Below are 12,273 nucleotides of genomic sequence, written 5' to 3'. Positions count from 1 at the left end.
CTCTTCACCTTCCAACTTCCCCCCTCTCCAGAATAACTTCCAAGTTATGGAACCCTCTGTTGGTATTCTCTTCAAGGAGGACTTCACTTTCCACCTTCACTCTGCATTTGGATGACAATAGAGGAGAGTCTAGGAAAGAAAGCATATGTAAAACTGTCTGAAGAATAAAGATAACTATAACTATCATAATTTTAAACCATTTTAAAAAAAGCTAAAAGATGTTAAGATTTTTAATGTACATCTGAATAGAGCAGTTTTTACTTCGTAACCCTAGTTTATTGTGAAAGACTCCTAGAGCCATTCAACCAATAGATTTTCATCCCAACTCTACCCAAAACCCATACGGGTGAATGTGCACACACACATATATACTTCATCCCTTCGTGTGCCCTTGGGTCCCTACAGAATAAATAGCACAGCACCTGGCACATCCTAGGTGCCCAAACATTTGTTCCTGTTCACTGAAGAATAAAGAAATGCAACAACATGAGTATACTAATAAAGTCCAAAGTGAAGCCAGGTGCTAAGATGAAACAGACTGAAGGGAAAATTAGAGCTCCATGAAATCAACCAGAAAGACTCTCTGGAGAAAGTTAATTTGTAACTATCCAAGGAAGAATAGAGTTATAATCATAGCTATGGTAATAGTTGTAGCAATAATAATGGCAAGTAATACAGATTAAATGATATTTGGCAGAACCTATGCTGAACTACTTATATGTGTTTTCTTTTATTGCAATAACTGTGACGTGGCCATTATGTCAAGTTTATAGATAAGGAAAGTGATGCTCAAGGTAATAGGCAACTTATGCAGAGTCATGTAGTTAAAAGCCGTAAGGGTAGGGGCGCCTGGGTGGCTCAGTCAATTGAACATCTGACTTCGGCTCAGGTCATGATCTTGCGGTCCGTGGGTTCGAGCCCCGCGTCAGGCTCTGTGCTGACAGCTCAGAGCCTGGAGCCTGTTTCAGATTCTGTGTCTCCCTCTTTCTCTGACCCTCCCCTGTTCATGCTCTCTCTCTGTCTCAAAAATAAACGTTAAAAAAAAAAAATTAAAAGCCGTAAGGGTAGAAAATGAACACAGATTACCATCTGGTTTGGAATGGGCAGTGTGGAGTGAAAGGAGAAGAGCATTAAGTATCAACAGAACATCCTGAGCTAAAGCACCGGAAGCCTGCAGTAACACAGGTTCAAATGGGAGAGTAAAAGGAAAGGTAGCAACATGAGATGACAGAAAACTTCAAAGACCAGTTGGAGAAACTCTCTGGATTTTTGAGCAGAAAAAAATTTGTGTAATGAAAACCAGGCTTAAAGAATGTTCTATAAAAGGTACATGGGCAGGAATATTGGTGGTCATAGGTAGAGAGCTCAGGTAGAAGATTTTGTATAAGAATATATCATTTTATGGCCCTCTAAATTTTCTTAATGTGTGTTTATTTTTGAGAGAGAGAGACAGAGACAGAGCATAAGAGGGGAGGGGCAGAGAGAGACGGAGACACAGAATCTGAAGCAGGTTCCAGGCTCTGAGCTGTCAGCACAGAGCCCAATGCAGAGCTGAAACTCTGGAATGGTGAGATCATGACCTGAGCCGAAGGCAGTCGGACGCTTAAGCGACTGAGCCACCCAGGTACCCCTTATTTCATGGCTTTCTAGACAAGTCAGTTGAGGAGGAAGAAGGAGCAGTTGGGGGAAGGGGGATGGCTTGGCGTGCACTCGGCACTTCAGAAACATTATTGTGTGTTTAACAGCTGCTTTTGGAAGGCCTAAGCCCAGCAGAAAAGCTGTTTGGTTTTCGCACGCCAAAGATGTACTTAAGTGTAGAGGGCTGCTGTATTTGCTGAGCTAAGTCGTCCAGTTTTCGATTCATTGGCAGTAAATGCTATGAAAAGGACTTCCAGAGCTATTTTGGGTTGCATGAGACTCGTTCAGGACATATCTGTAATGCCTGTGTCCTGCTTGTGAAAAGATGGAAGAAACTGCCAACAGGATCAAAAAAAAAAAAAAACCAAAAAACCCTGGAATCATGTGGTAGACGCAAGGACAGGACCCAGTCTGAAGACTACATTGAAACCAAAGAAAGTGAAAACTCTATCTGGCAACAGGATAAAAAGCAACCAGATCAATAAACTGCACAAGGAATTTAAATGTCACAGTTCTGATGTTCACAGGCACCTCAAGTGCCTCCTCTGCTCAGTCTCCTTGTTATAGTAACCAGTCAGATGATGGCTCAGACACAGAGATGGCCGCTGGCTCTAACAGAATGCCAGATTTTTCCTTCTCAGATCTCACACACTGGAAGAGCCAGAAAATATGTTGTGGGATTATCTTTAAAGGCCATTTTGGGGAAGTCTTCATTGACACACATCTATTGAACCCTTGTCGCTTACTAAAAGAAACAAAGAGGGGCACCTGGGTGGCTCAGCCAGTTACGCTTGCTTTTGGCTCAGGTCATGATCTCACCCATTTGTGAGTTCAAGCCCCACATCAGGCTCTGTGCTGACACTTCGGAGCCTGCTTGGGATTCTTTCTCCTCCCTCTGCCCCTCCCCTGTTCATTCTTTCTGTCTCTCTCTCAAAATAAATAAACTTTTTTAAAAAATTAAAAAAAAAAAGAAATGTACGTAATATTTAAGATGCTGAGTATTTCATAGGAAAGCTGAATGCTGCTGTAAAGTACTCTTCAAGTTTTTTTTTTTTTTTAATCCCCTTTTAATGAACGAAACTAGGGGAATTTTAGGGGACAGAGATGGGATTTTTGTGTGAAAAAAGTATGTAGTTTTACTCTTTCTGCATTGAGAAGCAGTGGTTGGGGCATTTTTTAAGATGGCTGGCTACACTTGTTTTACTTCATGATGATACATTTGTCATAACTCAATTTAAAAAAAGGACATAATTATACCATTTCACGGTTAAAGCAGAAGACCCCTACCAAATCTGTAAAAACATTTTTAATTTTTTTTTCTTTTTTTTTTTTTTTTGATGTTTTATTTATTTTGAGAGAGACAGAGAGAGTGTGCCAGCTGGGGAGGGACAGAGAGAGAGGGAGAGAGAGAAGCCCGAGCAGGCCCTGGGCCATCAGGGAACCAGAGCAGACACAGGGCTCAATCTCCCAAACTGTGAGATCATGACCTGAGCTGAAATCAAGAGTCGCAAGCTTAACTGACTGAGCCACCCAGGCACCCCAAAACCATGTTTTTAATTGGTAGCCTAGATTTGTCCTCCAAAAAAGTTAGTGCCTGGAAAGCATATCCAGGTACTTCATGATCAGAAAGCATACTTCTCTCTTCATGTCCTGCTTATCAAAATATCCAATTATATTGAATTCATTTGCAGCATAGCTGGAATCAAACAAGAATAATTAGCTAACTTATTCTGACATTTATCTAAAATATTGGCTCCAAATACCAAAAGTAATTTGAAAGAAGTGTCCTTTATCTCACAGATTATTTATATTTTCAACAGAAAGTTCTCTTAACTTTCAGAGTGTATCAACTAAATAAAGTTATAAATTAATTTAATTGCTGTTGCTAAAAAGCAGTTGAACATCCTCTTATGCCCTAGTTGAATGCCTCGATTATCATCTCATTGCTCTTATCTAAATGCAACTGGTCTATTTTCAACTGGTAAGTGCAGCTACAAATTATCCATAAAGAAGTCAGGGAATTTTTTTTTTTTTAATCTCTACCTTCTTTGGCCCTATGTTAAACATAGAAAGTGTACACATTCCCTTATCTTTGCCTCCTCCAACTCTAGGAATCTTACATACAAAAGGGTTGCACAAGATTTTAATAAAAGCATCTAATTTTGTTTCATATATTATATGTTTATGGTATTTATTAATTTATCTTTTATTTTATTATTTTTTAAATGTTTATTTTTGAGAGAGAGAGAGAGCGAGCACGGAGGAGGGGCAGAGAGAGAAAGAGAGAGAGAGAGACTCTCAAGCAGGCTCTGCACTATCAGGACACAGCCCGATGTGGTTCTCGAACTCGAGAACTGTGAGATCAAGACCTGAACCAAAACTAAGAGTCTGATGCTTACCCGACTGAGCAACCCAGGCACCCCTAGTTTATCTTTAAAAATTTTTATTTTTAACAAAAGTGGCACCTTCTGTGGTGCCAGCCACAGAATATTTGCAATAGAATATTTCCTATGAAGAAAATTCTACCAACTGTCAGAAACAAAGGACTGATAACCTCTCTGAGGACTGAAATCTGATGGGGTCAGGGGAAAGGACTCATTAGAAAGAGCTAGAAAACAAGAAGGCTGTGTTTATATAGCATCATGTGTTTGTGGGCCAGAAAAAAAAAATCTAAAAGGCAGAGCCTCTAAATATTTAGAATTTTTATTTTTATTATTTATTTTTTTAATGTTTTTATATTTATTTTGAGAGAGAGAGAGCATGAGTCGGGGAGAGGGGCAGAGGGGCAGAGGGGCAGAGACAGAGAAAGAGAATCCCAAGCAGACTCCACGCTGTCAGTGCAGAGCCCAGCACCAGGTTTGATCTCATGAACTGTGAGATCATAACCTGAGCCAAAATCAGATACTCGACTCAACCACCAGGCACCCCTAAATATTTAGAATTTTTTAAATATGAATACAGAATATCTCTATTAACCAAGAGGATGCCCTCTGAAGACATTATTCTTTGTGAGAAACTTTGTCACTATGAGTCTCAGCAGGAACCCCCAGTCAGCCCCTCTCTTGCACCCCATCTCTCAGTTCTCGCCAGCCAGGTTCTTGTTCCCATTCCTCCTAGCTCTGGCAATCCTGACAAGGAGAACTTTTCATCCCCCAGAGCATTTGTTCGTGTCTCATACTACATTAAATGATAGCTAATAGGAATATAAGGAAGATCATAATAAGTGTTGGAACTTCAGCAATGAGTGCATATCTTTACCTACTAAAGTGCCTAAAACCGTGGATATAAAAATGTACTATTATAGAGGGAAATAGCTTTGTAATTCACATCTTTGGCACACACATTTACTTCCCCAGTAGTATGACCACAAACCAAACCCAACTCAAATCAACATAATTATGAATTATGAAACTGTACTGAAGACTTCCTGGGGCACCTGGCTGGCTCAGTTGGTTGACCATGGGACTCTTCCTCTCGGGGGCATGAGTTCAAGCCCCACGTTTGGCCTAGAAAGTTTACTGTACATGAAACAAATTTGAAAATATCCTTCTGATGACATTTACATCCTGGTCTGTTTCTTGTCAATGCAAGTACACTAAAATATTTTCAAAGAGTTTTCAAACTTTTCAAAGACAAAAGAGTTTTAATTAATATATGCAAATCCACAGCGATGAATTCATCTTTCACCTGTCTTCTCCAATGGGTAAAGTTTTCGAGATAACAAGTTGATAATCTTAATAGTTACAAAGATGAATCCTAATAGTTATAAAGATGTTACAACTGAGCTAATACATTAACACTGTGGGTTAATCCATGGACACTGATTGAGTCACTTGGCAAATGTTTGTTCTATCTGTAATGTTCTGGACACTGCACCAGGTACAGAGGACACAGGGGTGAACAAGACAAGATGTAATCACTGCCCTCTCAAACAGAAAGGTATTCCGGATTTTATGTCATCAACCAGATTTAAAAAAACAAAAAAACAGACACAAAAAGCTAAAAGTGAGTTGTTCAAGTGATGTACATTAGTGACATTAAGTATGTGAGTTTATAAACAAATCGGGCATCTAGCTAAAGAATCTTAAAAACAATTTTCTCTCTAGGGAGTGTACCAAGCTTCCCCAGAGGGTAACAAACTGGTAATGAGGAGCTATCCTAGAGTCAAAGCATAATCGATAAAATGCTGGAACCTTCTGTTCATTTCTTATAAACCAATGCTACCGAGAGACATCAGCTTGGACATAAACCTTCATGATTTAACTACTACTCTGAGATCATCTACAGAGACCAATAGAAATGAAATCTCTCACACATCAGTACATTCCCATGACAAATACTACAAGAATCCTGCACATTTCCACTGAAACTATACTCTAAAGAGAACATAAACCTCCTATAACAGACTGTGTAGATGTCAGTCTGGGAGAGAAGGAGCAGATATTCGGGAAAAGGCAAGGGTTTCTGGGTTACTTAAATTTTTGTCTCTTGTGACAATCATTGTCTTACATAAGATATCAATTGCAATCGATTTGCTTAATTAAGTTAATTTTCAGTATCTAGTTTCAGACATCACCAGCCAACCCAGGGACGTCTTAGAGATAATTAGAGGTTCAGTCTGCAGAGAGGTTGAGAAATCAGAACTAGTGATGGACAGTCTTATGCATAAAGGGGAAACTAAGTGAGTGTATGGATTTGTCTCAGAGTATAAAAGGAACGGGGTCCAGGGTCCTTTGAATCCTGATTCTCCAGGTGGATGCCTGTGGCCTGGCCTGGGGCAAGGAAGGAGAAATCAGTGATGGCCAATTAAGAGAGGGAAGTAAAGCTGGCTGAGGGTGAATGTGCATGTGCGAGTCTGTGTGTGTGTGTGTGTGTGTGTGTGTGTGTGTGTGTGTGTGTGTGTGGGAGAGGGAGTAAGAGACACAAACAGGAAAGGCCATGCCCATTGGGTGAAGACTGACTTAATCTCTAATTAAAAATCTCTGGTGGCATCCCATTCTAATTAAAACACAATTCAAGTTCCTTTCCAAGACTTGAAGGCTTCACATAAACTGCCTCCCACCTTCCTGACTGCATCTCTTCCAAACTCCCCCTTTTTACTCCTCTGCTTCTAAAAGTTCTCCAAACACCCCCAAATCCATTCATGCCTCAGGGCCTTTGAAGATTCTGTTCCCTCTTCCTAGAATGCTTTTCCTTCTGCTCTTCACTTAACGGCTGCTTCTCATCATTCAGGTCTCAGTTCAAAAACTACTTCCTCAGAGAAGCTCCAATTGCTCTAAAGAAGCTTTCTCTTTAGCAAACCCTGAGGTGCACTGGCTTGTATCTGAAACATGTTTTTTCATTTATTTGTACCTTGTTTATTGACTCCATTTCCCACAGAAACATAAGGTCTCCAAGAGCAAGGGCTCTATCTTGTTCAACACTGGGTGCCCTACCCCCACCACCAGCACCTAGAGCATCTCCTATTATGTAGTGGATACTCTGTAAATATTAGTTAAATCTCAAGTCCCACCTTATGGATGACTGTGCAGAAAGTCACCCAAGATCCACTGCAAAACCACTCTCTGCTCCCTTGTCACCTCGACCTTCTACCACAGTGACCATAACCCACAACCATACCAATTCCGGACCTGCTTCCACAACCTGTGGAAGGTGGAGGTAACGCTGCTTCCCTTTCAAGAATCTCCAGCTTCCTTGCCTGTTCTCCTCTGGAGGCCCTATTCTCATCTCCTACAGATCTTTCCATTCCCAACCAGATAAAGGTAGCTCCAGATTTAAAGAATCCTTCAAAGACCAGCATTACACGCTACTAGGCACACTGTGTCTTGGGTATAAGGGCAAAAAGAGAGAATGGGGAAGAAGAGCACCTTTTCACTTGGCTTTTCAGTGTTTATGATAAAAAAACAAAAACAAAAACAAATTTCCTAAGGGTTGGGTGCTTTCCTTCCTCTCTCTCTCGCAAGAAAAGGAAAGCCCTTCCCTGGTCAATGCAGAAGGCTGTGACAGCAAATGGGAAGCTGGCCATTCCCCCTTGGATGAAAAAAGTCTCCATGAAAAAGAAATATGGACATGGGAAAGAGACCCACGTCCTACTGTTCCTTACTTTGTTTTATCCTCATAAACTCACCCCTAGAATCTCACCCCTTCTTAGCCTGGCTGTATGGCAGCCAAGTTCCCGACCAAGCCTAAGGCCCTACTGCTTGTTTGGTGCTGGCGAATCACCATCAGCAGAAAGAACTCCTGCTACCTCACCATGCTGAGGAAACAGTACTTCTGACATCCTAATAGAGAACCAGAAATACAGTTTCTTCCTGACATGCCATAATATCCAATGCATCCATTGTCTGCCTTACATCAAGCTGACTCCCAATCAAATACATCTTTATTGAAGTATAATTAACATACAGTGTGATAACAGGTTAATTTACTTTTAACCCTTAAAGGGTTCACCTGGAAATTCTGATATGTACTGTTATCCATTGTAATCACGATAAATAGGAGAGGTTACTTTCAACTGTGAAAGTGGGGATGTAGCCCTGGGAGGACTCCTTCCAGGAGAGAAGGCTGAGTAGGAACTTCAGTGAAAATATATTCAGAATGAAAAGAATTTTTGGAGCACAATCCATTAGAGATAACATATCCTCCTGAATTTGGCCAGACACAGCACACCAAAGTGACCCGTCAAAGATGCAGAGAAGATAGAAGATACCTAATTGAGGAAAGTCTGAAGCTCTCAGAAGGAAAGGCAGATAAAGTACTCAGACCACCTGTTCAAGAAGCCCAGCCTGGGGGTAATTAAGGAAGTATATTCAGAACAGGGTATATATAACTTGAGTGTGCAAGGCAAAGGTGAACAATATGTATAAAAAATGGAAGAATTTGTGAGGAATGTATGCTATGGAGGCTTCCTGGGGTGGCGTAAAGCAGAGGTTAAGCAGACCTCCGTGTGATCCATTCTAAATCCTTTAAGCTAGAGCAATCTTAGTTTTTTTTAACTATAAAACGGGGCTAAATATTCCTGTCTCATAGAGTTGGTGGGAAGATCTAATAAAAAAAAAAACACATGTGAACACACGGGGGATCCTACTGGATGCCACATGAGTTTTGTTCTTTTCTCACCTCCTTGATAAGCATTACCTAGAATGCATATCAAACAGATATCTGACCCCCAACCCTGGATGGAATCGTAAAACCCACGGAAGCCAACTGGTAATCTGCATGGGTAGCAAAGGAGATGTATCAGAGAAATATGGGAAATGCGCCACTACTTTACCTCTCTCCTAGAATATTCCACATGGTGTGGAACACAGAAATATCTCCAACAGAAGAAAACAGCTGTCACTTCCCTCTGGATAACTTGAGAAGTAAAGTTTTCACAAAAGACAGACTTACATTTTGGAGTTTGTTTGTTTGTTTGTTTATAACAGTAAGTCTTTCAATGGTATTGTGCCAATACTGTCCATCCCTTTCTGGGCCTCAAAGATTTTTATCGATTTGGGGCAAATCATTGGGAATATCTCCAACAAATGCACTGCAACATGGTCTCATTTTATTGCCCCATTATCCGGAGGCAGGCACTCTGGGACTGTGACATTCAGGGATTATGGTAAAAATATTGCTCCAGGGAAGCCCCACCGAGCAAGAAATGAACATCTCCTCTCCCCCTCCACATGAACAATTAAGGACGCTTATGAAGCCAGATCAGGGTTAACGTAATCAGTTTCTGAAAAAGTTCTCATAAACCAAAGTTGCCATTATCTGAAGTGTCTCTGAGGCAACTGGCCTTATTCAGACACAGGGGACTACAAGACAATCTGTCTCTTTTGCAGATTTGAATGTGAAAAGCCGTCCTGGGTGAGAAGAAAAGGAAGCAACACAAACCAGTTTCCAAATGTCAAATCGGTGTGCTTTCAAAAGGAAACTAACCTGGCAGCCAACCGGATCTTCCCAAACACTTAATATCTCGCGGTAAACTAAAAGGGTCATCTTCTGTGGCTAGGAGAGTAAGTTTGAAGACCGGAAAGTCCAATATCCGTGCTAGCATAGATAAAACAGACAGCCATCAGAAACCTGAACATCCACGTGAAAATGGGGAGAACAGCCAAAGAGGAAAAGAAGCTTCTGACTGTCCTGCAGTGTCCTTAACTCTCCACCATCATAGTACTCAGACGCAAGTGACTTAATTTTGAGTTAGAACCTGCGGTTAATGTGGCTTCTGATGACATCCACGATGCCATTCCTATCCCCACTCTCACATGCAGTTTTTAAATAGCACCTTTCTAACAGCAAGCACTCCCCCCTCCCCGCCCCCTCTGCTTAAGATCCTATAAGGTGTCTGGGGTTTCAGCTTCTGAAAATCGTTTCTAGATGTTCTTTTAAGCCAAAATAACAGCACACAAGACAGAGGCTGAGATCTCCAGGAAACTCTAGAGCAAGCGGCCTCAAAATGACAAACCTCTTCTTTTTTCAATCTTGAAAACTAACGGCGGCCAAACACTGCAATTTTCTCACCGCCGCTCTTTTCCCCAGACTGCCTCGGTGCTTGTTTTGTTAGGTCTAGTTCTACTGTGGCGGGAAGGAGGGTCTCTTGGAAATTTTTCTGAAAGACCAGAACCTTCCAGACCTCTAGTCCCTCCTGTTCGAGTACAGACCCTTCCCTTTTACAAAAACAAAAACAAAAAACAGCAAGCAAAGAGCCCCCACCCTGGTCACACTCGAGTGCCCAAGCTCTCCTGAGATCACAGGAAAGAGGGTCCCAAAGCCGGTCCTCTACCCTCGCAGCACACCTCCTCCCGCCCTGGGGGTCCGAGCGCCCCACGGCTCCACTACCGGGCCGGTGCCCCCACCCCCTAAACCCGGGGGCCAAGAGCACGCAACGCTCTGGGGTCCGCAGGGCGCATGCAGGGGCTGTCGGTTCAGCGTGCCCCCCGCCCCCCGACGCTCAGCCCCTGGGGCCGCACAGACCCCAGGCCGCCCGGATCAGGGTCAGGAGCTCGGTCTCCCCGCGCCCCCCACCCAACCTCCCTCGCCCCGGCAATGCAAACCCGCAGGGAAGCCGGCGGGAGAGTTACCCGCCGAGGCCCAGGCGCGAAGACTGCAGAGGCGTGCGGGACTCTGCGGCGGGAGGCCTGCGGCTCTCCGGCCGCCCGCCGCCGCTCGCTCCAGCCGGCCGCTGCCTCTCCCGCGGCGCCTGCAGCATCGGGCCGCCGAAGCCCGCGGCCGGCGGAAACCGGAGGAAGGTGGCCCGGGTCAGGGGCAGCGCCGGCACGATTCCTCGTCCGCGGACCAGGCGGGGGAGCTGGGGAAGGCGCGGCGCCGAGCGGAGTCCGAGGCGCCCGGCCGCGCGCTGCCCTCCGCGCTGGGGTCCGGATCCCAGGCGACTGCGCCGAGCGCCTCCGGAGCCGCGGGGTCGCTCCTCCTGCTCGTCTGCTGGCGCCAGACGCGCGGTGACCACGGCCGCCCCCGAGTCCACGGAGGAAGGTGCACTGCAGAGCGAGGCTGTGGGGGCTCCGCGCCCCCCGGAGCAGGGAGGCAGGAAAGCAGCCGAGCCCCTACCTTTCGGGCTGGGCGGACACCAGCCGCGCGCCCTTGCCGGGCGTCAGGGACGGAAAATCACCACGACGGGAGGGCCCGGGTAAAGCAGCGGGTGGCTTCAGGACAAGGTAGGAGGATCAGGTTCCACAGCCAAGAAGACACTCCCATCCCGCCCTGGTGTTGTTTGGAGAGCTGCCGGGACGAAAGTGAGGGGCGGCCAGGGTACTCCCCTTCCCCGCCGGGCTGGCGGGCGGCTGGAGTAAACACATCTGCTTGGCGCACCGGGGACTTCTGTGACACCAGGCGAGGCAGGCGGCTTGGTCCCTAGCAGAAAGGGAGGGGTGTTCAGATCTCCAGAATTCCCGGGCTCTGCCTTTCAAGGACAAATGTGTTGGTGCTTTTTATCTTTTGGAGATGTTACTTTAGGGGGAAGAACGAAGGTGGGATGTGCATTTTCTTGTTAAAGTAGCGCTCTCGAGAAAAGCATTGTTAATAGTGTCCTCATACTTGGATGGCTCTGAATACATTTTATATTTCAGTGTTTGTGAAATAATTCATTGTCTAGCAACATTCAGTTAATAGCTCCAGCCTTTGCATACTAAGCATCGTAATCACGTGCCGTCAAATGACCCCAGAGAGAAGAGCCACAGACTTGGGTATAATTCAAAGTGGCAATGTGTCACCGCACTGAAACAAAGCCTTTCCTCTGTGATGGACCTTCTGGTATTTGTGTTAAGTTTAACAACAGCCCTAGGAGGCAGCACTTGTTATTTTCCCAGATTTACCAATCCAAAAAACGGGAGTGTGTTCAGAACATTCCTAGCTCTTTCCCTGTCTGTGGATTGCCTTGGAAGAGGGCCACACAAATTGTGTAATTTTAAAGGTCGCTCCTGAGACACCAGAGTAGTGAATGATGTTTAGGGAATTTGCCCATGTAGGTCAGTTTTCCTTGAGGTTGCTTTGCTCTTCTAGTTTCTCCTGAGTTCCATACTACCCTTCTCTTGCTCATGATCTTCAGAATTACACTAGTGTTATGCTTCACCCACTCTGCCCCTTTTAGGATTTGGGGATCTGCAAAGTCATGTGTTCAGGGGAGAGGCC

General features: G+C 44.3%; 2 protein-coding genes across 4 annotated transcripts in view; one reads left to right on the top strand and one right to left on the bottom strand.

The window, feature by feature from the left end:
* The window catches only part of ST3GAL6 (ST3 beta-galactoside alpha-2,3-sialyltransferase 6), an 85,401-nt gene extending 74,073 nt beyond the window's left edge, over positions 1-11,328 (bottom strand). The window contains exons 1-2 of one of the 3 annotated variants that reach the window (XM_006935988.5): positions 10,710-10,819; positions 9,565-9,675 (exon numbers count right to left, since the gene is read on the bottom strand). The gene's annotated coding sequence lies outside the window, so the exon portion shown is untranslated. Of the gene's footprint in view, positions 1-8; positions 248-9,564; positions 9,676-10,709; positions 10,820-11,193 lie in introns of those variants that run through there. The other 2 variants (XM_006935985.4, XM_045036802.1) reach the window with 2 other exon arrangements.
* Positions 1-12,273, top strand: part of LOC109503413 (uncharacterized protein KIAA1522-like) — a 43,954-nt gene that overhangs the window by 11,989 nt on the left and 19,692 nt on the right. The window contains 5 exon segments of the mRNA XM_045037317.1: positions 1,746-2,012; positions 2,014-2,165; positions 2,167-2,375; positions 7,375-7,400; positions 10,268-11,300. Coding sequence (XP_044893252.1) covers positions 1,746-2,012; positions 2,014-2,165; positions 2,167-2,375; positions 7,375-7,400; positions 10,268-11,300 — 1,687 coding nt within the window.

This window comes from Felis catus, chromosome C2 (assembly GCF_018350175.1).
Source record: "Felis catus isolate Fca126 chromosome C2, F.catus_Fca126_mat1.0, whole genome shotgun sequence".
NCBI lineage: Eukaryota > Metazoa > Chordata > Mammalia > Carnivora > Felidae > Felis > Felis catus.
Note: the sequence above shows the minus strand (reverse complement) of the source record. Positions and strands in the feature narration are given on the sequence as shown.